Below are 27,071 nucleotides of genomic sequence, written 5' to 3'. Positions count from 1 at the left end.
GGTTAGAAAGGTTCTCCTGTTTCATTTTTGACGGACGGACATAGCCAAATATTGAAATGGCTTCACCGTTTAAAAAATAGAAAACGCGTGAAATGCTCATTTATATAATGGAAGTTATGAAAGGGGAAGCATCCATCGGTGTGTGTGTGTGTGTGTGTGTGTGTGTGTGTGTGTGTGTGTGTGTGTGTGTGTGTGTGTGTGTGTGTGTGTGTGTGTGTGTGTGTGTGTGTGTGTGTGTGTGGTTTGAAACCTTTGTCGGGCAGTATTACAGCGGCAATGAAACTAATCTATAAATGCTTAAAAAACTACCATGAAAAAGTGAAGTTTTATTCTGGTATTAAGAAATTCTGGATCATTGACAATTCCAAACCGGTAATCGACAGTGTGCACAACATTAATAACAAGGGTAAGGCAAAATGTCTTTCAACCTTTGATTTTTCCACATTGTTCACAAACATTCCACATGACAACCTCGTAACCGCATTGGACAGAGCAATAGATAAAGCATTTGCAGGAGGTAATAGAGTATACATTAATGTATATCAAAAAAAAAAAAAAAAAAACTCTGTAAAGCACACAAAGCACACTGGTCTGTAAAGGATAATCAATATTCATGTAGTTTTCAAAAAGTAAACTCAAAGAAAGTATTCGATTTCTGCTAAACAACAGTTTCTTTACATTTGGCAACAAGATACTCCCAGCAGACAATGGGCATACCCATGGATTCAGATCCCAAGATACTCCAGCAGACAGTGGGCATACCCATGGATTCAGATCCCAAGATACTCCAGCAGACAGTGGGCATACCCATGGGTTCAGATCCCAAGATACTCCAGCAGACAGTGGGCATACCCATGGATTCAGATCCCAAGATACTCCAGCAGACAGTGGGCATACCCGTGGGTTCAGATCCCAAGATACTCCAGCAGACAGTGGGCATACCCATGGGTTCCGATCCCAAGATACTCCAGCAGACAGTGGGCATACCCATGGATTCAGATCCCAAGATACTCCAGCAGACAGTGGGCATACCCGTGGGTTCAGATCCCCAGATACTCCAGCAGACAGTGGGCATACCCATGGATTCAGATCCCAAGATACTCCAGCAGACAGTGGGCATACCCATGGATTCAGATCCCAAGATACTCCAGTAGACAGTGGGCATACCCGTGGGTTCAGATCCCAAGATACTCCAGCAGACAGTGGGCATACCCGTGGGTTCAGATCCCTAGATACTCCAGCAGACAGTGGGCATACCCATGGATTCAGATCCCAAGATACTCCAGCAGACAGTGGGCATACCCATGGATTCAGATCCCAAGATACTCCAGCAGACAGTGGGCATACCCGTGGATTCAGATCCCAAGATACTCCAGCAGACAGTGGGCATACCCATGGATTCAGATCCCAAGATACTCCAGCAGACAGTGGGCATACCCATGGATTCAGATCCCAAGATACTCCCAGCAGACAGTGGGCATACCCATGGATTCAGATCCCAAGATACTCCCAGCAGACAATGGGCATACCCATGGATTCAGATCCCAAGATACTCCAGCAGACAGTGGGCATACCCATGGATTCAGATCCCAAGATACTCCAGCAGACAGTGGGCATACCCATGGGTTCAGATCCCAAGATACTCCAGCAGACAGTGGGCATACCCATGGATTCAGATCCCAAGATACTCCAGCAGACAGTGGGCATACCCGTGGGTTCAGATCCCAAGATACTCCAGCAGACAGTGGGCATACCCATGGGTTCCGATCCCAAGATACTCCAGCAGACAGTGGGCATACCCATGGATTCAGATCCCAAGATACTCCAGCAGACAGTGGGCATACCCGTGGGTTCAGATCCCCAGATACTCCAGACAGTGGGCATACCCATGGATTCAGATCCCAAGATACTCCAGCAGACAGTGGGCATACCCATGGATTCAGATCCCAAGATACTCCAGCAGACAGTGGGCATACCCGTGGGTTCAGATCCCAAGATACTCCAGCAGACAGTGGGCATACCCGTGGGTTCAGATCCCTAGATACTCCAGCAGACAGTGGGCATACCCATGGATTCAGATCCCAAGATACTCCAGCAGACAGTGGGCATACCCATGGATTCAGATCCCAAGATACTCCAGCAGACAGCGGGCATACCCATGGATTCAGATCCCAAGATACTCCAGCAGACAGTGGGCATACCCATGGATTCAGATCCCAAGATACTCCCAGCAGACAATGGGCATACCCATGGATTCAGATCCCAAGATACTCCAGCAGACAGTGGGCATACCCATGGATTCAGATCCCAAGATACTCCAGCAGGCAGTGGGCATACCCATGGGTTCAGATCCCAAGATACTCCAGCAGACAGTGGGCATACCCATGGATTCAGATCCCAAGATACTCCAGCAGACAGTGGGCATACCCGTGGGTTCAGATCCCAAGATACTCCAGCAGACAGTGGGCATACCCATGGGTTCCGATCCCAAGATACTCCAGCAGACAGTGGGCATACCCATGGATTCAGATCCCAAGATACTCCAGCAGACAGTGGGCATACCCGTGGGTTCAGATCCCCAGATACTCCAGCAGACAGTGGGCATACCCATGGATTCAGATCCCAAGATACTCCAGCAGACAGTGGGCATACCCATGGATTCAGATCCCAAGATACTCCAGCAGACAGTGGGCATACCCGTGGGTTCAGATCCCAAGATACTCCAGCAGACAGTGGGCATACCCGTGGGTTCAGATCCCTAGATACTCCAGCAGACAGTGGGCATACCCATGGGTTCAGATCCCAAGATACTCCAGCAGACAGTGGGCATACCCATTGGTTCAGATCCCAAGATACTCCAGCAGACAGTGGGCATACCCATGGATTCAGATCCCAAGATACTCCAGCAGACAGTGGGCATACCCGTGGATTCAGATCCCAAGATACTCCAGCAGACAGTGGGCATACCCATGGATTCAGATCCCAAGATACTCCAGCAGACAGTGGGCATACCCATGGATTCAGATCCCAAGATACTCCAGCAGACAGTGGGCATACCCATGGATTCAGATCCCAAGATACTCCAGCAGACAGTGGGCATACCCATGGATTCAGATCCCAAGATACTCCAGCAGACAGTGGGCATACCCATGGATTCAGATCCCAAGATACTCCAGCAGACAGTGGGCATACCCATGGATTCAGATCCCAAGATACTCCAGCAGACAGTGGGCATACCCGTGGCTTCCGATCCCAAGATACTCCAGCAGACAGTGGGCATACCCATGGATTCAGATCCCAAGATACTCCAGCAGACAGTGGGCATACCCGTGGGTTCAGATCCCCAGATACTCCAGACAGTGGGCATACCCATGGATTCAGATCCCAAGATACTCCAGCAGACAGTGGGCATACCCATGGATTCAGATCCCAAGATACTCCAGCAGACAGTGGGCATACCCGTGGGTTCAGATCCCAAGATACTCCAGCAGACAGTGGGCATACCCGTGGGTTCAGATCCCTAGATACTCCAGCAGACAGTGGGCATACCCATGGATTCAGATCCCAAGATACCCCAGCAGACAGTGGGCATACCCATGGATTCAGATCCCAAGATACTCCAGCAGACAGTGGGCATACCCATGGATTCAGATCCCAAGATACTCCAGCAGACAGTGGGCATACCCATGGATTCAGATCCCAAGATACTCCCAGCAGACAATGGGCATACCCATGGATTCAGATCCCAAGATACTCCAGCAGACAGTGGGCATACCCATGGATTCAGATCCCAAGATACTCCAGCAGGCAGTGGGCATACCCATGGGTTCAGATCCCAAGATACTCCAGCAGACAGTGGGCATACCCATGGATTCAGATCCCAAGATACTCCAGCAGACAGTGGGCATACCCATGGGTTCAGATCCCAAGATACTCCAGCAGACAGTGGGCATACCCATGGGTTCCGATCCCAAGATACTCCAGCAGACAGTGGGCATACCCATGGATTCAGATCCCAAGATACTCCAGCAGACAGTGGGCATACCCGTGGGTTCAGATCCCCAGATACTGCAGCAGACAGTGGGCATACCCATGGATTCAGATCCCAAGATACTCCAGCAGACAGTGGGCATACCCATGGATTCAGATCCCAAGATACTCCAGCAGACAGTGGGCATACCCGTGGGTTCAGATCCCAAGATACTCCAGCAGACAGTGGGCATACCCGTGGGTTCAGATCCCTAGATACTCCAGCAGACAGTGGGCATACCCATGGGTTCAGATCCCAAGATACTCCAGCAGACAGTGGGCATACCCATGGGTTCAGATCCCAAGATACTCCAGCAGACAGTGGGCATACCCATGGATTCAGATCCCAAGATACTCCAGCAGACAGTGGGCATACCCATGGATTCAGATCCCAAGATACTCCAGCAGACAGTGGGCATACCCATGGATTCAGATCCCAAGATACTCCAGCAGACAGTGGGCATACCCATGGATTCAGATCCCAAGATACTCCAACAGACAGTGGGCATACCCATGGATTCAGATCCCAAGATACTCCAGCAGACAGTGGGCATACCCATGGATTCAGATCCCAAGATACTCCAGCAGACAGTGGGCATACCCATGGATTCAGATCCCAAGATACTCCAGCAGACAGTGGGCATACCCATGGATTCAGATCCCAAGATACTCCAGCAGACAGTGGGCATACCCATGGATTCAGATCCCAAGATACTCCAGCAGACAGTGGGCATACCCATGGATTCAGATCCCAAGATACTCCAGCAGACAGTGGGCATACCCATGGATTCAGATCCCAAGATACTCCAGCAGACAGTGGGCATACCCATGGATTCAGATCCCAAGATACTCCAGCAGACAGTGGGCATACCCATGGATTCAGATCCCTAGATACTCCAGCAGACAGTGGGCATACCCATGGGTTCAGATCCCAAGATACTCCAGCAGACAGTGGGCATACCCATGGGTTCAGATCCCAAGATACAACTTATTTCCTGGAAATCCTGGCAGTGTCCATATGTTTATACCTCTCCCACCCCCCCCCCCCTTCACATGCCTCCCCCCCTTCACATGCCTCCCCCCCTTCACATGCCTCCCCCCCAAAGCCCTCTCCCTCCCACAGATCTCTCGATGTCTCCATGTCTCTCGGTCCCTGCTCTCAAATGTTGTGTTTGTGTCCTTCCCCCTCTCTCCCCATCTTGTCTACCGCTCCCGATGTTATTTGTTTTATGTGTCTGTTTGTCTTTCTGTGTGATTAATGTTCGCTCTTTCACGAGCCTCGATCTTGTATACAAAAAAAAAAAAAAAAAAAAAAAAAAAGACAGTGGGCATACCCATGGATTCAGATCCCAAGATACTCCAGCAGACAGTGGGCATACCCGTGGATTCAGATCCCAAGATACTCCAGCAGACAGTGGGCATACCCATGGATTCAGATCCCAAGATACTCCAGCAGACAGTGGGCATACCCATGGATTCAGATCCCAAGATACTCCAGCAGACAGTGGGCATACCCATGGATTCAGATCCCAAGATACTCCAGCAGACAGTGGGCATACCCGTGGATTCAGATCCCAAGATACTCCAGCAGACAGTGGGCATACCCATGGATTCAGATCCCAAGATACTCCAGCAGACAGTGGGCATACCCATGGATTCAGATCCCAAGATACTCCAGCAGACAGTGGGCATACCCATGGGTTCGGATCCCAAGATACTCCAGCAGACAGTGGGCATACCCATGGGTTCGGATCCCAAGATACTCCAGCAGACAGTGGGCATACCCATGGATTCAGATCCCAAGATACTCCAGCAGACAGTGGGCATACCCATGGATTCAGATCCCAAGATACTCCAGCAGACAGTGGGCATACCCGTGGATTCAGATCCCAAGATACTCCAGCAGACAGTGGGCATACCCATGGATTCAGATCCCAAGATACTCCAGCAGACAGTGGGCATACCCATGGATTCAGATCCCAAGATACTCCAGCAGACAGTGGGCATACCCATGGGTTCGGATCCCAAGATACTCCAGCAGACAGTGGGCATACCCATGGATTCAGATCCCAAGATACTCCAGCAGACAGTGGGCATACCCATGGGTTCGGATCCCAAGATACTCCAGCAGACAGTGGGCATACCCATGGATTCAGATCCCAAGATACTCCAGCAGACAGTGGGCATACCCATGGGTTCGGATCCCAAGATACTCCAGCAGACAGTGGGCATACCCATGGATTCAGATCCCAAGATACTCCAGCAGACAGTGGGCATACCCATGGGTTCGGATCCGGCCCCTTTCTTTGCAAATTTGTTTCTGCACATGTACGAGTTTGATTGGGTCCAGAACATGTGCAGGAACAAATTAACAACTGCACGAAGATGCGGAAACATATTCAGGTTTATTGATGATTTGTTGGCAATTAATGATGGATTTGTATTTGATCAGCTTCATGATGACATATATCCAAAAGAACTTGAATTAAAAAAGGAAAACCAATCTTCCACTTCAGTTTCCTTTTTATAATTGCACTTTGATGTCCATAATATTAAATTTCACACCAAATTATTTGATAAACGAGATGCATTTCCATTCCACATTGTCCGAATGCCTTTCTTAGACAGCAACATTCCTAAAAAGCTATTTTATGGTACGGTTGCAGGTGAAATAATTAGGACTGAGAGAGCAACCACACACAGCTCTGAACTGGTCAATAAATTACAACTAGTCAGACGTATGTTAGCGCAGGGGGCTGCAGTTGGTAGATTAAAACAAGTTTTCTTTACTATCGCAAAAAGGCATCAAATCGAATTAGTAAAATACAATACGAATAGTAAAAATATTATTCATGAGATTTTTACGTAAATACCACACAATATAATAATTAAATATACTACAAATCAATGCTGGGCTGAAAGGATCGAAACCTCGAGGAAGAACGGTGCCCAGCTGATGATCCATGCAGTCGGGAAACTAGTCAGTTGCTTACGGGTTAAGGTTCTTGCTTTAGGTGGAGGAACTATGTTTGAGGTTTACAATTTAAATAAAGTTGAATATGGGATGTTGTGAAATTAACATCATTTACAACAATCCTTTAAATTATTTAAGTTTAGGAACAACCGATACTGTACAATTATTTAAATGTGTGTGTGTGTGTGTGTGTGTGTGTGTGTGTGTGTGTGTGTGTGTGTGTGTGTGTGTGTGTGTGAATAAAAGAGAGAGATGGAATTGTGAGGAACAGAAATGAAAAAACGAGGTGTGTGTGTGTGTGTGTGTGTGTGTGTGTGTGTGTGTGTGTGTGTGTGTGTGTGTGTGTGTGTGTGTGTGTGAATAAAAGAGAGAGATGGAATTGTGAGGAACAGAAATGAAAAAACGAGGTGTGTGTGTGTGTGTGTGTGTGTGTGTGTGTGTGTGTGTGTGTGTGTGTGTGAATAAAAGAGAGAGATGGAATTGTGAGGAACAGAAATGAAAAAACGAGGTGTGTGTGTGTGTGTGTGTGTGTGTGTGTGTGTGTGTGTGTGTGTGTGTGTGTGAATAAAAGAGAGAGATAGAATTGTGAGGAACAGAAATGAAAAAACGAGGTGTGTGTGTGTGTGTGTGTGTGTGTGTGTGTGTGTTTGTGTGTGTGCATTTGTATATGTGCGTGTGTTTATGTGCATGAGTGTGTGTGTGTGTGTGTGTGTGTGTGTGTGTGTGTGTGTGTGTGTGTGTGTGTGTGTGTGTGTGTGTGTGTGTGTGTGTGTCCTGGGCTGATATAGATGTGAATGATTTAATGATATTTTCATATTATCGAGTGTGTAAGGAAAGTTATAAATATATGATAACACATTAAATCCTATTGCAAGTAAAGTTGGGATAAGTGATGTTGCATCGATGGGTTGACTGACTGCCTGGACGCAACTGAGGTTGTGGATCTACTGATGTACCATCTATTGATGTGGATCCATGATCGAGGTTGTGGATCCGCCGTTTGGAGATGTCCTGGGCTGAAAGGATCGAAACCTCGAGGAATAACGGTGCCCAGCTGATGATCCGTGCAGTCGGGAAACTAGTCAGTTGCTTACGGGTTAAGGTTCTTGCTTTAGGTGGAGGAACTATGTTTGAGGTTTACAATTCAAATAAAGTTGAATATGGGATGTTGTGAAATTAACATCATTTACAACAATCCTTTAAATTATTTAAGTTTAGGAACAACCGATACTGTACAATTATTTAAGTGTGTGTATGTGTGTGTGTGTGTGTGTGTGTGTGTGTGTGTGTGTGTGTGTGTGTGTGTGTGTGTGTGTGTGAATAAAAGAGAGAGATAGAATTGTGAGGAACAGAAATGAAAAAACCAGGTGTGTGTGTGTGTGTGTGTGTGTGTGTGTGTGTGTGTGTGTGTGTGTATAAAAGAGAGAGATAGAATTGTGAGGAACAGAAATGAAAAAACGAGATATGTGTGTCATTGTGTGTGTGTGTGTGAGTGTCAGTGTGTGTGTGTGTGTGTGTGTCATTGTGTATGTGTGTGTGAGTGTCAGTGTGTGTGTGTGTTTGTGTGTGTCTGTGTGTGTGTGTGTGCCTAACACACGTCATTCTAAAGGGTTCCTGCTCTCGAAGAATAATAAAAAATGGTACCGTTGCAAAGCTAATAATCGATTGATTTGGAACAACAATTTGTGTCTGTTTATTCACAATGTTGCCTGTTTTAAAAGCCTGTCTGTTTGGGATCGAAGAAGAAGTGGTATTGGGAGCTTAATGCAGCGGTTCCAACCGTAACATTTATTATTCTGCAACAGCAGGAACCCTTTATAAGGACACATGGAGAGCAAACAAAATTATAAATAGTAATAATTCTCGAAGGAATAGAAAAAATAGAAAAAAAGGAGCACCAAAACAACAACAACAACCACAGCCACCAGGACAGCAGCAGCAACAACAACTAGATGTTATAAAATATCCTTTTCCCCGTGTTTCGCTTCACTTTATATCCTCAATGAGATTCACACAAAGTCACGCAAGAGGTGCGTGAATTACATGATGTGCTTTGATTAAATCCGTCAGCACAGCAACAGGTATGCACGCCTAGTGTGGTTGAAACTTACCGTGGATGCCGTGTATCTGGAATAGGACGCAGTACTCCAAGACGATTGCTGATTAGCAAGTTGAAGGCATGTCGTTGGTATCCAAAATCCCGCACATCCTGGTCATCCACACTGTAGATCATACCTGGATAGTATGAGCACAAAACAAATCAGGAAGGCAGTTAACAGAACAACCATCGTGTCATGAGCTACTCAAAGCGGCAGCTCACATTAGCCAAAAGTTTGCTTCAGAACGAGTCTTGGACAGCAATTTGGGATTTAATGGACTTCAGTAAGCGGCATAAAAGTACTGACATCAAGCAGCTTCATGGAGTACTGCTCTCCCCTCTGGGCTGGCTCCCCTGCCTCACATCATGCTCAGTTTGACGTGCCTGTTGTTTGTGTCCTTTATGACGTCCCTAAAAACAGTAAGTTTCCTGTTTGGAATGATTTTCATTTTTTTCTTGACTAACAGAGTAAAAAGATTACCTTACTTCTCTATGTGCATGTGCGATTGGGACGAGATTCCGTACATTTTGCCAATTTCAGAGCCAAAGTACTGCTAACCTACAGGTACATGTTCCGATTCAGGTTCCGATTCATGTTCAATAAATGTTCAAAATCTAACATTCAATAAAATTTAAGGAGTTCCTCGATCATAGACTGATGTCCGTTGACAGACAGACAGACACACAGACAAAGTGAACCAATTGCTCAATCCCACTTTTCACTTCGCGAGCACGGGGTAACAAAACAGATGTAGAAGAATAAAAAAATTAAAAAATCAGTCTCACCTAATTCGGAGGAGAGTTGCCCTGCACCTGCCAGCTTCTCCTTTTCTACTGAATGAGTATTCCATTGAATCGCTGGCTTCCTGACTGGCGAGAGCACCAGGGAGTTATCATGGATGGACATGTGTTCAAGTCGACGATGAAGACCAGTTCCTGCAGGTAATCTGTCAACACTCAACTGCAGAAAGAGGAGTAGCAGCAGAGCCCACACAAGGCTGGCACACAGTAGTCCATAACAGAAGTAGCGATGGGTTGTGCCACCCATGGCACCTGCCCACTTATACCATCTCTTGTTTCCTGAACCCATCCATTCCTACTGGCATGGTGTCACCTTCTTCCTGGGCAGGGAATGTTGAGACAGACGTATTAACATGACAATTTTATTCTACATACTTTCAAAATTATATTGCTCTCTCGTCACAGAGTAGCGGACACCGGGGTGCATTGGGACATCCCCTCTAACCGCAATTCTTGGCCAGTTGACATTAAGTGCCAATGTTTGTTTAAACATGGGGAAATACCCTTGGTGCTCAACTGGTAGAAAAAAACAATATACTGCATGAATGAATGAAGGAATGAATGATCGTTTTAAGGCCATTTTTCCCCACTGAAGTGGGGGTTAGCCTTGCAGGCCGCATGGCAATCATGGTTCCCTGTTTGAGGCAATCTTTTTATGGCCGGATGCCCTTCCTGACGCCAACCCTTAGTCGCCTCTTACAATGCGCAGGGATACGGTGTACCTATTCTAAGCCGGGGTACACACCGGGATCATTCATCCCAGCAAGCTGGTACTCAATTTGCCGACCTCGAAAGGACAACAGGCTGAGTCAACCCTCCTGGTGTTAATTCAGCGATCGACTGGGATTCGAACTCGGGATCCTAGGATCCCAAGCCGGCACCCTAACCGCTAAGCCAACACCAGGCTGGTATTTCAACTGCATTGATGACGAAAGGTATTTTAAACCAATTTCCATGGTTGCTAGAAGACAGGGCAGCATCTAGAATCATACTAACATAATCATAAGACTTTAAACAACAACAAAAAAAACGATTTTGGGGGGTACCTCCCCCCCCCCCCCCCCCTCGCCACGGGCGTGTTTACGGACGGACTGACGGATGGACGCGCCATCACATAATCTCCCCTGAACTTCGTTTCAGGTGAGCTCATAATACTAAGTGCCAACTTAATGCACTTATGATATTATGATACAAGTGCCATTTTGTTGGCACTGAATATCGTTGGTGAATAATAGCTTCCAGAGGGGATGTCCCGCTATACCCGCATCCCAATGTACCAACTTATTTGTATATCCCAATTCAAAATGTAAAAAAGTTGACCTAAAAATTATGGTTATTTATGGTTTAATGAAAATGGAATCAAATAATGTGATTCAATTATCAAAAAAATACTTAATTGAAAATATCTCTCATCAGTCATGCAATGTTGGAGAAAAATAAGTCGAAATTTTGTGAGTTTTGAAAATACCCTTTAAATTTGTGTGAAGAAAAAACAGATTTATAGTTTCTCTGTGAAAATGATCACGCAATTCAAAAGCCCTTCAAAGCAATTGTGTTACTGGGCTGACAGGATTGGCTTAGAGGTACGCACACTCTCCTCGAAGCTGTCCAGCCTGGGTTAGAATCCTAACACCGAGAAACTGCAATCCCGGTGTTTCACAGATAAGTCGATTCATTAGTATGTTAGTCAGGTTCACTATGTCAATAAATTATATTTCGTTCAAAATCATGGTAGATTAGCAAACCTATACATTTTTGGAAAGGTTATAGCATAAGGAAACTAAAAATCAATGTTTACATTTGGAGAGATACCTGTATGGCGGCCATTTTGGATTTTCAAAATGGCCACTGTAAAATACATATTTTGTTCTATTTCTGCCTCTAATTACCCTAAAAACTTTTTAAAATATACTAAACCTATATTTTCAGGGACAAGGAATCCAATGAAAGTATCAAATTAGTGCTATGGGGAATGGTAAGACACGAATCAAAGGTTTTGAATTGCAAAATACTGTCTTTATATTCGCGATAAGTTGCATAATCAAATACATGTTATCATTTTGTACAGGCAGTTAATAACATCAAAATGTGTCACAATAATTCATATCACCAAACATACACAGGCAGTCAGCAAAATCATATATACACATGCAGTCAGTATAACTTCACATCTACACAGGCAGTCAATGACAAAATATACACAGGCAGTCAATGGCATCAAACATACACGATTACAGAATATGCCATTTAGAGTTCGTCATCACTGTCCTGTGTGTCGTATCCGACAATATAGTCCGCATCGTTTTCACAGTCCGTTCCACACAAGCAAAGGTCGGTCAAATTGATTGGCAAATCGAATTGGTCGAATGGTCGATCGAATCGAATTCGATGAATCGAATCGAATCGAATCGATCGAATTGGTCGAATGGTCGATCGAAACGATTGGTCGAATGGTCGAATGGTCGAATTGGTCGAATGGAATTGGTGAATTCGTCGAATTGGTCGAATTGGTCGAATCGAATTGGTCGGAATTGGCAAATGTAAACATTGATTTTCAGATTTTCCATGTAATAACGTTTCCAAAAATGTATAGGTTTGCTAATCTACCATGATTTTGAACGAAAAAACATAGTGAACCTGACTATGTGTGCCGTCCCTCGGATGGACGTTAAACTCGGCCGACCTGGCATTCAAAGAAAATTGAAAATCAATCCAAACAGGAAATTTGGTGTTTTAAGGACGTCATAAAGGACACATACAACAGGCACGATGAACTAATATAACGATGAACTAATACAACGTGTTACATCGGGTGGTGTAAGAGACACCGTGTAAAACGGCGGTAAAACTCGGAATCAATTTATTTATTCGACTTTTACAATCTTTATTTTATTCAATTTTAAATACATACGTAAACACTGTTGAACACAAATCACATTATTTGTCAATTACAAGATCCTCCAGTTTTGCAGTACTTGGACATGTTCTATTGGGTGGTGTATAACACATTAACACTGCTTCAATAGCGCTACACAAACGAATTTTTTGATGGTCTTTAAAATAATTATTTTATTAAATATTAAGTATGTATCTGTACACTGCATGGGGTATCGTGTTCTTCCAGTTTGAAATACGTCAAAATAATTATTTAAATTTGAAATAAAAAAGTCATGCCGAGAGCTCATTGGTTGGTTTGAAGTACTGGGCTCTGTCGATATGTAAATGCACAACAGTCCGACATTTTTGTATAGTATGCTTTAGTGTCCAAAGACGGTTTGTAAGTGGATGCATAAATATAGTCATTAAAAACAATCCTAATCCGACCCTAATTGCCTCCACGCTTCTTCTTCACGTCTCCCCATATTTCCAGGCTCGCAGTGATTAAGTGATTTTCGCATCTGCTTCCGTCCTTCCAAATCGTAAAGTGGAGCGGGACAGCGGATTGGCACATAGAACCACTCACGATCGCTCAAGGGAAGGGGATATGATTATGAAGAGAAATCGACGAGGGATGGATAACAAACCAGGCCTCATGCTCTTCACATTCGATCGTTTTCCAATAATTTCGTTTCATTTCCTTTTCCGTTTCTCTCACGACTCTCAACCTCTCATTCCATCCTCTCTCAATCTCCCTCCTCGCCGCCGCCTCACCTCTTTTGCATGTGCTTCAACCGCTCTTCTTCTTCATCCTTTAACCCTTCTTCTTTTCCCACAAGACCGCAGCGCCAGCGCGCCAAATAAATAGCAAGGCAGAAGTTTCTTCTTTTTCTATATCCCTGCGGCTTATGCTCCCTCACATCACTCAACCTCCTTACAATATCCCTATGACCCTTATATATCTGCTACCGTACCTCATCCTTGCATCGCCATTATCTCCTCTTTTTACATTCCCTGCACCTCCTTCGTAGTTTATTGGCATTTAAAATTCTGGAATTCTGCAGCGAACTTCCGCTCTCATCCATCACCTCACCCACTCTTACTTCGCGCCCTCCACCTCTCACCCTTCACCACCTCACCCCTTCACCACCTCACCCCTTCACCACCTCACTCCTTCACCACCTCACCCCTTCACCACCTCACCCATCCACCACCTCACCCATCCACCACCTCACCTTTCCCCTACCTCGCGTCCTCCACCATCTCACCTCATCCACCACCTCACCCCGCCCCTACCTCGCGTCCTCGACCCCTCACCCTTCACCACCTCACCCCTTCACCACCTCACCTTTCCCCTACCTCGCGGCCTCGACCCCTCACCCTCCACCACCTCGCCCTCCCTCTCTCACCCCTCCACCACTTCGCCCCTCCCCTACTTCACGTCCTCCACTTCTTCGCGCCCTCCACTTCTTCGTGCCCTCCACTTCTTGCTCCTCCCCCTACCTTTCATCACCTCACCCCTTCACCACCTCACCCATCCACCACCTCACCTTTCCCCTACCTCGCGTTCTCCACCTCTCACGCCTCCACCATCTCACCTCATCCACCCCTCACCTCGCTCCTACTTCATTCCCTCCACCTCTCATACCTACACATCTCACCCCTCCACCTCTTACTCCTCCACCTCTCACCCCTCCCCTACTTCGCCCCTCCCCCTACCCTTCACCACCTCACCTTTCCCCTACCCCACATCCTCCACCTCTCACCCCTCCACCATCTCATCTCATCCACCCCTCACCCCGCCCCTACTTCGTGCCCTCCACCTCTCATACCTACACATCTCACCCCATCCACCTCTTACCCCTCCACCTCTCACCCCTCCCCTAATTCGCGTCCTCGACTCCTCACCACCTCACCTTTCCCCTACTTCGCGGCCTCCACCTCTCACCCCTCCACCACCTCCCCTCATCCACCTCCTCACCCCTCCCCTACTTTGCGCCCTCCACCTCTCACTCCACCACCACCTCGCTCCTCCCCTTCTTCATCTCTCACTCCTCCACCACCTCGCCCCTCCCCTTCTCCACCTCTCACCCATCCACCACCTCGCCCCTCCCCCTCTCACTCCTCCACCCCTCGCGCCTCCCCTTCTCCACCTCCCACCCCTCCCCTACTTCGCGTCCTCCACCTCTCACCCCTCCACTACCTCGCCCCTCCCCTATCCCTCCCCCTATCCCTCCCCTCATTCCTCCCCTTCCCTATCCCTCCCTCTCCCCCAACTCCTCTTCACCCCACCCCGTATCCTACCCTGAGGCACATCTGCTCCTTTTCCATCGCTACATCCTCGTAAATTTAACGTAAACCTGATCGCAATTTTTGATTTTCAAACCATTTGGAAATCTTGTTTCGCAAATTCCCATTTGAGGAATTCCTTCATAAAACCACGTCCGTTTCAGATTCTAACAGATTGTTGGTTGGTGTGTCAGATTTCAGATTGTTGGTGTTAAAATTTTAACCCCACTGGCAGAGAAGTGTCAAACCACCCAGAGTATTCAATGTATTTCTGCTTCGCAGGACCGATGTTCTGGAAGCAGAGTGTGTCCCTAATAATCATAGACAGCAGCACATCCTTCCTTCATTGGTGAAAATGTCGTGTTTATTTTTGGGAGGTTTTCGCCATGGATCTCAACTTCTCCCCTGCACTGATTGATTTGCGTGTCTCATTCATTCGCCACGAAAAGGGTTTCAAACGGTACAATAAAGATTTACAAACGCATGTTTTCACATGGATAATCTAGAATAAATATATATCTGCCACATGATCTATATTTGCCACATGATCTATATTTGCCACATCATCTATATCTGCCACATCATCTATATTTGCCACATCATCTATATTTGCCACATCTATATTGGCCACAAGGTCTATATCTACCACATCATCTATATCTGCCACATGATCTATATTTGCCACATGATCTATATTTCCCACATCATCTATATCTGCCACATGATCTATATTTGCCACATGATCTATATTTGTCACATTATCATTGTATGCCACGTGATCTATATTTTCCATATGGTCTACATTTGCCATATGGTCTATGTTTGCCACATGATCTATATTTGCCACATGATCTATATCTGCCACATGATCTATATCTGCCACATGATCTATGTTTGCCACATGATCTACATGTGCCACATGATCTATATCTGCCACATGATCTATATTTGCCACATTGTCTACATTTGCCATATGATCTATGTTTGCCACATGATCTATATCTGCCACATGATCTATATCTGCCACATGATATATATCTGCCACATGATCTGTGTTTGCCACATGAACTATATCTGCCACATGATCTATATCTGCCACATGATGTATATCTGCCACATGATGTATATCTGCCATATGATCTATATTTGCCACATAATCTATGTTTTGCCACATGATCTATATTTGCCATATGATCTATATTTTGCCACATGATCTATATTTCCCACATGATCTATATCTTCCACATGATCTATATCTGCCACATGATCTATATCTGCCACATGATCTATATCTGCCACATGATCTATATTTGCCACAGGGTCTACACTTGCTATATGATCTATGTTTGCCACATGATCTGTATTTGCCACATGATCTATATCTGCTACATGATCTATATTTGCCACATGATGTATATCTGCCACATGGTCTACATTTGCCATATGATCTATATTTGCCATATGATCTATGTTTTGCCACATGATCTATATTTCCCACATGATCTATATCTGCCACATGATCTATATCTGCCACATGATCTATATCTGCCACATGATCTGTGTTTGCCACATGAACTATATCTGCCACATGATCTACATTTGTCACATGATCTATATCTTCCACATGATCTATATCTGCCACATGATCTATATCTGCCACATGATCTATATCTGCCACATGATCTATATCTGCCACATGATCTATATTTGCTATATGATCTATGTTTGCCACATGATCTGTATCTGCCACATGATCTATATCTGCCACATGATCTATATCTGCCACATGATGTATATCTGCCACATGATCGATATTTGCCACATGGTCTACATTTGCCATATGATCTATGTTTGTCACATGATCTATATCTGCCACATGATCTATATCTGCCACATGATCTATATTTGCCACATGGTCTACATTTGCCATATGATCTATATTTGCCACATAATCTATGTTTTGCCACATGATCTATATTTGCCATATGATCTATGTTTTGCCACATGATCTATATTTCCCATATGATCTATATTTGCCATATGATCTATATTTGCCACATAATCTATGTTTTGCCACATTATCTGTATTTGCCATATGATCTATGTTTTGCCACATAATCTATGTTTTGCCACATGATCTACAGTGTATTTGCCACATGATCTATATTTGCCATATCTATAACCCTAATTGTGAACGTCTGTTTGTTCGCATGTGCCGAATGGACAGCCTAAGGAAGTGACTTAGAGAGGGAAGAAGGGGTACATGGGGGGTAACTTTTCACGACAAAAAACATGGGCGCATCAGATTTAGACAAGGGGCGTGGCTTCCTCTGACTATAAATAACCCACTACACACACGTGACTGATGATTTATTTTCCGGGCAATGCCAGGTAACTCTGCTAGTGACCTATATTTGCCATATGTAATGTTGTTGATCGGATGCTGTCATTTGGCAGCCCTTCGCCTGTCTTGTGTTCTTCCATTCATCCCACCTGGACCGTTGGATTGGTTGTGCCTCCCTAACAAAATAGCGTTATGTAATTTTTGAACAGATCCATATTGGGGCTAAACAATTTGTGAACATGTGACGAATCAGCTCATATAACCGTGGCGGAGGCTGTCATGGATGAGAGGTGTCAAGTTAACATTTTAATAGCGCATTAAATGTGCGTGTTCCCAATTGGCCCTTTCCGGATTTTGTCGCAGATTGTGACCACAGTGCAGTCTTTCTTGGTTGCTTATACTTACTACTGCACTTGGCAGCGGTATACAACTACTATGCATCGTCAGTGATGTGAATAGTAAGCAATTTTATTCATTTTAACCCGAATTTTTTTTTTTTGGTATACAGAATCGAGGCTCGTGAAAGAGCTAACATTTATCACACAAACAAATCAAACAGACAAATAAAATATATAAAAAGAGGGAGCGGTAGACAAGATGGGGAGAGAAGGGGAAGCACACAAACACAACATTTGAGAGCAGAGACATCGGGAGATGTGTGGGAGGGAGAGGGCTTGGGGGGAGGAGGCGTGGGAAGGGGGGGAAGGGAGGGGGGTGGGAGAAGTATAAAACACAAGGACACCAAGGATTTCCAGGAAAGAAGTTAGTATTTCAAAAAAGTGGATTTGGGGTGAAATTAGCGGGAGTGGATTAAAACAAATCATACCACAGTGCACACAGTTAGGGTCACCCACATATTTTACTAACATTATGTGTATACAAAGTTTCATGTTTCTAGCTCTCATCGACGTCATGCAGACGCCGCTGACACACACGTACATGCACACAGACACACGTACATGCACACAGACACACACGTACATGCACACAGACACACACGTACATACACACAGACACGCACATACATGCACACAGACACACACGTACATGCACACAGACACGCACGTACATGCACACAGACACGCACGTACATGCACACAGACACGCACGTACATGCACACAGACACACACGTACATGCACACAGACACACACGTACATGCACACAGACACACACGTACATGCACACAGACACACACGTACATGCACACAGACACACACGTACATGCACACAGACACGCACGTACATGCACACAGACACACACGTACATGCACACAGACACACACGTACATGTACACAGACACGCACGTACATGCACACAGACACGCACGTACATGCACACAGACACGCACGTACATGCACACAGACACGCACGTACATGCACACAGACACGCACGTACATGCACACAGACACGCACGTACATGCACACAGACACGCACGTACATGCACACAGACACGCACGTACATGCACACAGACACGCACGTACATGCACACAGACACGCATGTACATGCACACAGACACGCACGTACATGCACACAGACACGCACGTACATGCACACAGACACGCACGTACATGCACACAGACACACACGTACATGCACACAAACACAAAGTCGTCAGGCCGGTTTTTGTGCATCCGATACCGAAGTAACGATCTCTTTGGCTTTACCGGCGGACTGTTCTCGGTCGACTCTTTCGGAAAGTCCTTCGGTCATCGTGCTGTGATCTTCCTGGAGGAGGACGACGCGGGTGGTACGTTTGACCAGGTAACCACACGGCGGTTCACCGTTACAACAGACAATGTAAAAATGCTCACCTCCCGAAGTTTGAACTGCGTGTTCCCACGTGACGATATGTTCCACATCATGGACACTCGGTGTTTAATATATAGACTAGTTAAGGTGTACGCCTTATGGTATCACTAATATTCACCCAAGTGGGAGTAAACACACAGGAGAATGCCAAAAGTTTCACAATATCGGGTCAAAGTACAACTGGAGAATGTGCATTCATTAATTTGGAGTTTCGAGCCCCATGGTGGATTTGGTTTGAGCAAATACAGTTCAGTGTTCACAGTTAATGTAATTCTGCGAAAGCAAATGGAGGACTGGAATAGTCACACAAAACAGACCAATGATATACAGGGTGTTTCAAAAAGAGTGATACAACTTTAAACGTTTATTTACAAAGAAACAGAAACCCCAGGAACGTGAACCAAATATTCATTGAAAGCTTATGACATGGTATTTTCAATCACTGATTGCTATTGCAGTAACTCACTGCTGGAGTTAGTGAGAGCCCAAGGTCTGAAATTGGCATTTACGCAAAATCCTTGTAATTGACGTTCTCGATGTGTGCCCCTCCGCACATTTCAAACATGTTCAGACAGGCATTGATCCTGACTCCCAAGTTCTGTCCAACTTTCCTGTAGGTCTTATGTGGCACTGTATGGAGGTATTCTGACACCTCCTGCTTCAGATCATCTCGTGTGGCAGGGCAGTTGACGGAGACAGAACCCTTGGCAGCCCCCCAGAACCAGTAGTCCAGAGGGTTCAATTCGGGGCTATGGGGTGCCCAGTGCAACGAGGCGGTTTCTGAAGAGCTGCTGCAGGAAAGTGATGGTGTCACCAGCTGTGTGCGGGGGTGCACCATCCTGAATACACCAGGTCATGCTGAGCTGGTTTGGGGTGACCATTTGGGCTAGATCATTTTGGAACTTCTGGAGCACGGCCCGGTAGCGCTCACCTTTGATCGTCACCGTCCTGCTGTTGTCATTCTCAAACAAGTAAGGCTCTAGCATTCCCCATCTGGCATTGAAGGCACAGAAGCATGTGACCTTAGGCCCTTTCAGGTACCTCTCGGTGATCTCCTCAGGTGGTTCTCCCCCCAGAAAATGTTGTTGTGGTTGTTGATTTAGTCTCATACCACAGAGCCACCACTTTTGTCTTCTGCTCCACTGTCAAGGGCATAGTTGAGCTACGGAGCTAGAAATCTCAAGGAACGAATACAACGACAATACCACCAAATCCTGAAAAGGAGAACGGTATAGGTCAAAAAACAAAGAAATGGCAAGAAGTCAAAGTTGTATCAATCTTTTTGAAACACCGTGTGTATATATAGTAGGGTATGCTTACACACTGTGGGAGCAATAACAAAGCATGTTTCGTACATAGGTACATAATAAATAGAAGCTTTATGATTATAGGCAGGCATCACTGACTTGCGGCTAGATATTGATTATTTTTTTACGGATGCATTTATTGTTTTTACGTAAATTTTCATTGAGATTTTTATTCCACAGTTTACAGTTATAGAAATTACAATTTTCAAATGATAGATATCGATTGAGGCTTTTTATGCCTCCGTCCCGAAGGTCGCCGGAGGCATTATGTTTTTGGGTTGTCCGTCCGTCCATTTTTTTTTTTTTTTTTTTTTGGATACTGAAACGAGGCTCGTGAAAGAGCTAACATTTACTTCACAAACAAATCAACCAGACAAACAAAACACACAAAAAGAGTGAGCGGAAAACAAGATGGGGAGAGAAGGGGAAGCACACAAACACAACATTTGAGAGCAGGGAGATGTGTGGAAGGGAGAGGGCTTGGGGGGAGGAGGCGTGGGAAGGGGGGGGGGAGGGGGAGGGGAGGTGAGGGGGGGAGGGGAGGGGGAGGGTGGAGGGGGGAGGGGAGGGGGTAGGGGGAGGGGAGGGGGAGGGGCGGGGGAGGGGGAAGGGGAGGGGAGGGGGAGGGGATTCGGGCTAAACCTCGTTTTTCTCAGCAACCATATGTCCGATTGAGACAAAACTTTCAGGGTAGGAGTGACGCCCATGCAGAATGTTTTTATGATAATTGTGATGTCATAGGTCACGTGGTATGGCAGCCATCTTGGATTTAAAGCAAATAAGAAAAAAAAATTCTCGGAAACTGCTGATGGAAAAATTTGAAACCTGGCACATTGTCACGTACCCTCAATGCGGAACAAAAGCATGATAATGACATCATAGGCGAAGTGGTATACCAGCCAAAAATGTTTTAATCGAATTCCTTATCCTAAAAATCGGAAATTGCATGCACATGATCTATGACCCATTTGCCTTGAAATATTTAATTTATGCCATGTTAGGTCACATGGTTTCACAGCCATATTGGATTTAACCTAAAACCTTTCAAAAAAACACCTTCTCCCAAACCACCAAATCGATTTACTTGAAACTTTACATGTGTCATTGACTAGGCATGGCGATTAAAAGATGATCACGAAAACATCATTGGTCACATGGTGTGACAGCCATGCTGGATTGAAGGAAAATTTTAAATAATTATCTCTCTGAAAACGCTTACCTTATCGATGCGAAATTTTACAAATATCATCTAACGCCATTGTTGCATATATGTCATGTTGTCGTATGTCATGTGGTTTGGCGGCCATCTTGGATAGAAAAACGAACCTTATCCGATCAACACGAAACTTCACAAACGTGATCCCCTGCCCATACATATGGAGAGTGTACATTTATAAGGTCATATGTCACATGGTGTGGCAGCCATATTAGCTGCGCCCCGGCTAATAGCAGATATTAGCAGATAATAGCAGATAATTCAAAAAATCCCTTCTCTGAAACCGCTTCACCGATCGATGTGAAACCTGTCATGGCTGGTGAAAATGTAATACTTGAAAACAGTTGAAAGGATTTAAATCAAACTTGTTTATTTTTAGGACAGTGAACGAATGAGGGCATCTACCCATTGTGGGACTATGTGGAGGCATATTGGCGACACAGTCACATTGCTCTAGTTTATGTATGCATTTATGGTCTTTTACGTGAATTTTCATTGACGGATGCTTACCGGGGTTGTGGGATTTTGTCCGGTGTACCAGCTTCGATGTCTGTCGGCACGCCAAATTTCAGCTTTTTACGACACCCAGAAAATACCAAACATTAATATGTCAGTTAGTAGTTATAAATAGCTTTATATATGATAAAAGTATAACATAATTGTGACAAGTTGAAAGGGAACAATGAACTGCACTTTGCAGTAAAAAAAAAACTTGCAAATGAATCGTTTGAAAACTAGAACGGCATTCGGTAGAGGACACATACCTCCGCCAGGCTGAACATTTTACATTTTTTATCCCATTGATAGGTCGGATCTGGAATCGGACCTGAACCAAAATCGAATCGGCTTGTGCTTGTCATCGAAACAACTCATCCACCAAGTTTTGGCATAATATGTCCATCTTTTGAAATATTGTGCTTTTCTCGTTTTTATCCGATCACTCGATGGTAAATAAAATCATTAATATTTCGTGGCTGTGAGGTGTTTTTAATTTCGTGGCTGTGAGGTGTTTTTAATTTCGTGGCTGTGATGTGTTTTTTATTTCGTGGCTGTGATGTGTTTTTAATTTCGTGGCTGTGATGTGTTTTTAATTTCGTGGCTGTGAGGTGTTTTTAATTTCGTGGCTGTGATGTGTTTTTAATTTCGTGGCTGTGATGTGTTTTTTATTTCGTGGCTGTGAGGTGTTTTTAATTTCGCGGCTGTGATGTGTTTTTAATTTCGTGGCTGTGATGTGTTTTTAATTTCGTGGCTGTGAGGTGTTTTTAATTTCGTGGCTGTGAGGTGTTTTTAATTTCGTGGCTGTGAGGTGTTTTTAATTTCGTGGCTGTGAGGTGTTTTTAATTTCGTGGCTGTGAGGTGTTTTTAATTTCGTGGCTGTGAGGTGTTTTTAATTTCCTGGCTGTGAGGTGTTTTTAATTTCGTGGCTGTGATGTGTTTTTAATTTTGTGGCTGTGATGTGTTTTTAATTTCGTGGCTGTGATGTGTTTTTAATTTAGTGGCTGTGAGGTGTTTTTAATTTCGTGGCTGTGATGTGTTTTTAATTTCGTGGCTGTGAGGTGTTTTTAATTTCGTGGCTGTGAGGTGTTTTTAATTTCGTGGCTGTGAGGTGTTTTTAATTTCGTGGCTGTGAGGTGTTTTTAATTTCATGGCTGTGAGGTGTTTTTAATTTCGTGGCTGTGAGGTGTTTTTAATTTCGTGGCTGTGAGGTGTTTTTAATTTCGTGGCTGTGAGGTGTTTTTAATTTCGTGGCTGTGAGGTGTTTTTAATTTCGTGGCTGTGATGTGTTTTTAATTTTGTGGCTGTGATGTGTTTTTAATTTCGTGGCTGTGATGTGTTTTTAATTTCGTGGCTGTGAGGTGTTTTTAATTTCGTGGCTGTGATGTGTTTTTAATTTCGTGGCTGTGAGGTGTTTTTAATTTCGTGGCTGTGAGGTGTTTTTAATTTCATGGCTGTGATGTGTTTTTAATTTCGTGGCTGTGAGGTGTTTTTAATTTCATGGCTGTGAGGTGTTTTTAATTTCGTGGCTGTGAAGTGTTTTTAATTTCGTGGCTGTGATGTTTTTTATTTCGTGGCTGTGAGGTGTTTTTAATTTCGCGGCTGTGATGTGTTTTTAATTTCGTGGCTGTGAGGTGTTTTTAATTTCATGGCTGTGAGGTGTTTTTTATTTCGTGGCTGTGAGGTGTTTTTAATTTCGTGGCTGTGATGTGTTTTTAATTTCGTGGCTGCGAGGTGTTTTTAATTTCGTGGCTGTGAGGTGTTTTTTATTTCGTGGCTGTGAGGTGTTTTTAATTTCGTGGCTGTGATGTGTTTTTAATTTCGTGGCTGTGAGGTGTTTTTAATTTCGTGGCTGTGAGGTGTTTTTATTTCGTGGCTGTGAGGTGTTTTTAATTTCGTGGCTGTGAGGTGTTTTTAATTTCGTGGCTGTGAGGTGTTTTTAATTTCGTGGCTGTGAGGTGTTTTTAATTTCGTGGCTGAGGTGTTTTTAATTTCGTGGCTGTGAGGTGTTTTTAATTTGGTGGCTGTGAGGTGTTTTTAATTTCGTGGCTGTGAGGTGTTTTTAATTTTGTGGCTGTGAGGTGTTTTTAATTTCGTGGCTGTGAGGTGTTTTTAATTTGGTGGCTGTGAGGTGTTTTTAATTTCATGGCTGTGAGGTGTTTTGAATTTCGTGGCTGTGAGGTGTTTTTAATTTCGTGGCTGTGAGGTGTTTTTAATTTCGTGGCTGTGAGGTGTTTTTATTTCGTGGCTGTGAGGTGTTTTTAATTTCGTGGCTGTGAGGTGTTTTTAATTTGGTGGCTGTGAGGTGTTGTAAATTTCGTGGTTGTGAGGTGTTTTTAATTTTGTGGCTGTGAGGTGTTTTTAATTTAGTGGCTGTGAGGTGTTTTTAATTTGGTGGCTGTGAAGTATTTTTATTACGTGTTTTGTGGCTGTGAGGTGTTTTTAATTTCGTGGCTGGGGTGTTTTTATTACGTGTTTTGTGGCTGTGAGGTGTTTTTAATTTGGTGGCTGTGAGGTGTTTTTATTACGTGTTTTGTGGCTGTGAGGTGTTTTTAATTTGGTGGCTGTGAGGTGTTTTTATTACGTGTTTTGTGGCTGTGAGGTGTTTTGAATTTCGTGGCTGAGGTGTTTTTATTACGTGTTTTGTGGCTGTGAGGTGTTTTTAATTTCGTGGCTGAGGTGTTTTTAATTTCGTAGCTGTGAGGTGTTTATAATTTGGTGGCTGTGAGTTGTTTTTATTACGTGTTTTGTGGCTGTGAGGTGTTTTTAATTTCGTGGCTGAGGTGTTTTTATTACGTGTTTTGTGGCTGTGAGGTGTTTTTAATTTCGTGGCTGAGGTGTTTTTATTACGTGTTTTGTGGCTGTGAGGTGTTTTTATTACGTGTTTTGTGGCTGTGAGGTGTTTTTAATTTCGTGGCTGTGAGGTGTTTTTATTACGTGTTTTGTGGCTGTGAGGTGTTTTAATTTCGTGGCTGTAAGGTGTTTTTATGACGTGTTTTGTGGCTGTGAGGTGTTTTTAATTTCGTGGCTGAGGTGTTTTTAATTTCGTGGCTGTCGAGTTGTTTTTATTATGTGTTTTGTGGCTGTGAGGTGTTTTTAATTTCGTGGCTGAGGTGTTTTTATTACGTGTTTTGTGGCTGTGAGGTGTTTTTAATTTCGTGGCTGTGAGGTGTTTTTATTCCGTGTTTTGTGGCTGTGAGGTGTTTTTAATTTCGTGGCTGTGAGGTGTTTTTATTACGTGTTTTGTGGCTGTGAGGTGTTTTTAATTTCGTGGCTGTGAGGTGTTTTTAAATTCGTGGCTGTGAGTTGTTTTTATTATGTGTTTTGTGGCTGTGAGGTATTTTTAATTTCGTGGCTGAGGTGTTTTTAATTTCGTGGCTGTGATTTGTTTTTAATTTCGTGGCTGTGAGGTGTTTTTATTATGTGTTTTGTGGCTGTGAGGTGTTTATAATTTCGTGGCTGTGAGTTGTTTTTAATTTCGTGGCTGTGAGGTGTTTTTATTACGTGTTTTGTGGCTGTGAGGTGTTTATAATTTCGTGGCTGTGAGTTGTTTTTATTACGTGTTTTGTGGCTGTGAGGTGTTTTTAATTTCGTGGCTGAGGTGTTTTTAATTTCGTGGCTGTGAGTTGTTTTTATTACGTGTTTTGTGGCTGTGAGGTGTTTATAATTTCATGGCTGTGAGGTGTTTTTATTACGTGTTTTGTGGCTGTGAGGTGTTTTTAATTTCGTGGCTGAGGTGTTTTTAATTTCGTGGCTGTGAGTTGTTTTTATTACGTGTTTTGTGGCTGTGAGGTATTTTTAATTTCGTGGCTGAGGTGTTTTTAATTTCGTGGCTGTGATTTGTTTTTAATTTCGTGGCTGTGAGGTGTTTTTATAACGTGTTTTGTGGCTGTGAGGTATTTTTAATTTCGTGGCTGTGAGGTGTTTTTATTACGTGTTTTGTGGCTGTGAGGTGTTTATAATTTCGTGGCTGTGAGGTGTTTTTATTACGTGTTTTGTGGCTGTGAGGTGTTTTTAATTTCGTGGCTGAGGTGTTTTTAATTTCGTGGCTGTGATTTGTTTTTAATTTTGTGGCTGTGAGGTGTTTTTATTACGTGTTTTGTGGCTGTGAGGTGTTTTTAATTTCGTGGCTGAGGTGTTTTTAATTTCGTGGCTGTGAGTTGTTTTTATTACGTGTTTTGTGGCTGTGAGGTGTTTTTAATTTCGTGCCTGAGGTGTTTTTATTACGTGTTTTGTGGCTGTGAGGTGTTTTTAATTTCGTGGCTGTGAGGTGTTTTTATTCCGTGTTTTGTGGCTGTGAGGTGTTTTTAATTTCGTGGCTGTGAGTTGTTTTTATTACGTGTTTTGTGGCTGTGAGGTGTTTTTAATTTCGTGGCTGTGGGGTGTTTTTATTACGTGTTTTGTGGCTGTGAGGTGTTTTTAATTTCGTGGCTGTGAGGTGTATTTAATTTCGTGGCTGTGAGTTGTTTTTATTGCATGTTTTGTGGCTGTGAGGTGTTTTTAATTTCGTGGCTGTGAGGTGTTTTTATTACGTGTTTTGTGGCTGTGAGGTGTTTTTAATTTTGTGGCTGTGAGGTGTTTTTATTACGTGTTTTGTGGTTGTGAGGTGTTTTTAATTTCGTGGCTGTGAGGTGTTTTTATTACGTGTTTTGTGGCTGTGAGGTGTTTTTAATTTCGTGGCTGTGAGTTGTTTTTATTGCATGTTTTGTGGCTGTGAGGTGTTTTTAATTTTGTGGGTGTGAGGTGTTTTTATTACGTGTTTTGTGGCTGTGAGGTGTTTTTAATTTCGTGGCTGAGGTGTTTTTAATTTCGTGGCTGTGAGGTG

General features: G+C 44.1%; 2 protein-coding genes across 7 annotated transcripts in view; one reads left to right on the top strand and one right to left on the bottom strand.

Annotated features, from left to right (window-relative positions):
• The window catches only part of GALNT11 (polypeptide N-acetylgalactosaminyltransferase 11), a 99,456-nt gene extending 80,104 nt beyond the window's left edge, over positions 1 to 19,352 (bottom strand). Inside the window, exons 1-3 of one of the 4 annotated variants that reach the window (XM_078785984.1) lie at positions 19,231 to 19,352; positions 9,888 to 10,222; positions 9,115 to 9,238 (exon numbers count right to left, since the gene is read on the bottom strand). In XM_078785984.1, coding sequence (XP_078642110.1) covers positions 9,115 to 9,238; positions 9,888 to 10,191 — 428 coding nt within the window. In that variant the 5' untranslated portion in view covers positions 10,192 to 10,222; positions 19,231 to 19,352. Of the gene's footprint in view, positions 1 to 9,114; positions 9,239 to 9,887; positions 10,223 to 13,553; positions 13,902 to 19,083 lie in introns of those variants that run through there. The other 3 variants (XM_078785985.1, XM_078785987.1, XM_078785986.1) reach the window with 3 other exon arrangements.
• Positions 1 to 27,071, top strand: part of LOC137433876 (5'-AMP-activated protein kinase subunit gamma-2) — a 216,020-nt gene that overhangs the window by 9,885 nt on the left and 179,064 nt on the right. Inside the window, exon 1 of one of the 3 annotated variants that reach the window (XM_078785991.1) lies at positions 19,056 to 19,180. The exons of 1 other annotated variant lie outside the window; for it this stretch is intronic. The gene's annotated coding sequence lies outside the window, so the exon portion shown is untranslated. Of the gene's footprint in view, positions 1 to 19,055; positions 19,181 to 27,071 lie in introns of those variants that run through there. One more of the 3 variants, XM_068126309.2, reaches the window with a different exon arrangement.

Source organism: Myxine glutinosa, chromosome 10, assembly GCF_964187855.1.
Source record: "Myxine glutinosa chromosome 10, kmMyxGlut1.1, whole genome shotgun sequence".
NCBI classification, from domain to species: domain Eukaryota; kingdom Metazoa; phylum Chordata; class Myxini; order Myxiniformes; family Myxinidae; genus Myxine; species Myxine glutinosa.
Note: the sequence above shows the minus strand (reverse complement) of the source record. Positions and strands in the feature narration are given on the sequence as shown.